Source organism: Austrofundulus limnaeus, unplaced genomic scaffold, assembly GCF_001266775.1.
Source record: "Austrofundulus limnaeus strain Quisiro unplaced genomic scaffold, Austrofundulus_limnaeus-1.0 Scaffold514, whole genome shotgun sequence".
NCBI lineage: Eukaryota > Metazoa > Chordata > Actinopteri > Cyprinodontiformes > Rivulidae > Austrofundulus > Austrofundulus limnaeus.
The window spans coordinates 84309-85967 of NW_013952916.1; the positions used below are offsets into that span (position 1 = coordinate 84309).

The following is a 1659-nucleotide window of genomic DNA, read 5'->3' on the forward strand; positions in this document are numbered from 1 at the left end:
ACATGGATGAAATAAGAAATATGAAACAAATAAAATAAAACACATACAAAGCAGAACACAGCTAAATGTATCAAAAGTATGTCTAATATTAGAATTTTCTGAGACAATGAATTTTGGTTTTTCGTTTTGTTTTTTTCCCAGTAAGAGGTTTTTAATAGAATTTTTGGACCAAAAATGTCGCAATATATCGCCTTGTTTACAGTATTGAAATATATCAGGATATAGCGTATCGTGACCCCTCTGTCATGATATGTATCGTATCGCCAAATTCTTGCCAACACACAGCCCTGGTAAAAAGCAGTTATGCCTAATCTTTCTGGTTGGCAGGACCGTTGAAATATGCATTTAAATTTTATTTTAATTATGTTGCACATGTATTGTTCAAGTTAAAATACACTTATCAAACTGCAGGTTTTTAAAATTTCATTGAGTTTAGACATGTATTGGAATAAAAATGTTTTTCTTGTAATTTTACATGTTTTCTGCCTTTATCCCTATATGTTGAAAAAAACAGACAGAATAATGAAAGTTACTTTTCATACAGGTACAAATGTTGGTGTTCATTCTTTCCTTAGTGTATGTATTTAATGTTTTTCTTTAATTAGGTTAAATGAGTAATTTTCGAGTTTCCTTGTTTGATGACTGAACTTTGTTTCTTGTAACGCAGAAATGGTAGCGACCCAGGAGCAGATGCAGTTGGCCCAGCTGACCATGGACCAGAGAGACTACTGCGCTCATTATCTGCTGAAGTTTATGAAGTGTAAGAGGAACAATTTTCCCAACCTCTGGGCCTGCAAACACGAGAAGCACGACTGGGACTACTGTGAACACCTGGAGTAAGTTTTCAATTAGAGAGAAAAAAGAACAGGAATGTGCATTTGTTTATTTATTTGTTTATTTTTTTGTATTAATACTGAACAACTTACTGTGTTTCTCGTCCTGGAACCGGTAGGTTGCCGGTTCAATCCCCCCGTTCTATATGTCTCAGTTGTTGTGTCCTTGGGCAAGACACTGAACCCCCTCTGCCTCTGATGTGTTCCATCAGTGTATGGATGTGATTGGCACTGATTGGTCTCCATACATGATTGTAGCTTTGTAGTGAGATCTAACAGMGTGCTGTGTGAATGCAGGGTTCGACAAATCCTATTGGCCGACTGCCCGGGGCAGGTAAAACCCATTGTCGGGCAGGTGGGTGTGTCCCAATGCCTGCCTGACCGGGCAAGTAAACAATTTCTTTTTCTTATAGGGCCATTTATTCAAAATCATCTGAAAATAAATGAAGAAATATGGCGTTTTAAAACACGTAAAGAGAGAATAAATCGTCAAAATGTCCCCCTCCCTCCCTCCCGCTGTAGAAAAGTTACATCTTAGCGTCGTGTCGCAGGATCACAAGTCCCTCCTTCCTGCTGCACGTCGCACAGAGAGGTTTAACAACAGCTTTTTTCACACCCGTGTTTTTGGAGGAAAAAAATGTTTTTATGTGTTGTTACCCACAGAGATGATGAAAATATGTGGACGTTCGTTCAGTCATAAATCCATCTTACTAATGTCGACTTCAGCTCTGATGAAGATGATGATGAAGATGAGTGCAGCAGCAGCGGGTCAGAAGCTCATTGTATGGCAGGCCGATCTATCATTTATTTGGCTTCACCACACTTA

The 1659-nt window shown here is 38.6% G+C and overlaps 1 protein-coding gene across 1 annotated transcript in view; it reads left to right on the forward strand.

Annotated features, from left to right (window-relative positions):
• Positions 1 to 667: 667 nt before the first annotated feature.
• ndufb7 (NADH:ubiquinone oxidoreductase subunit B7) overlaps positions 668 to 1659 on the forward strand; it is a gene marked incomplete at its 5' end in the record, with an annotated part of 4011 nt that continues 3019 nt past the window's right edge. The window contains 1 exon segment of the mRNA XM_014025991.1: positions 668 to 836. Within this exon segment, the coding sequence (XP_013881445.1) occupies positions 668 to 836 (169 nt within the window).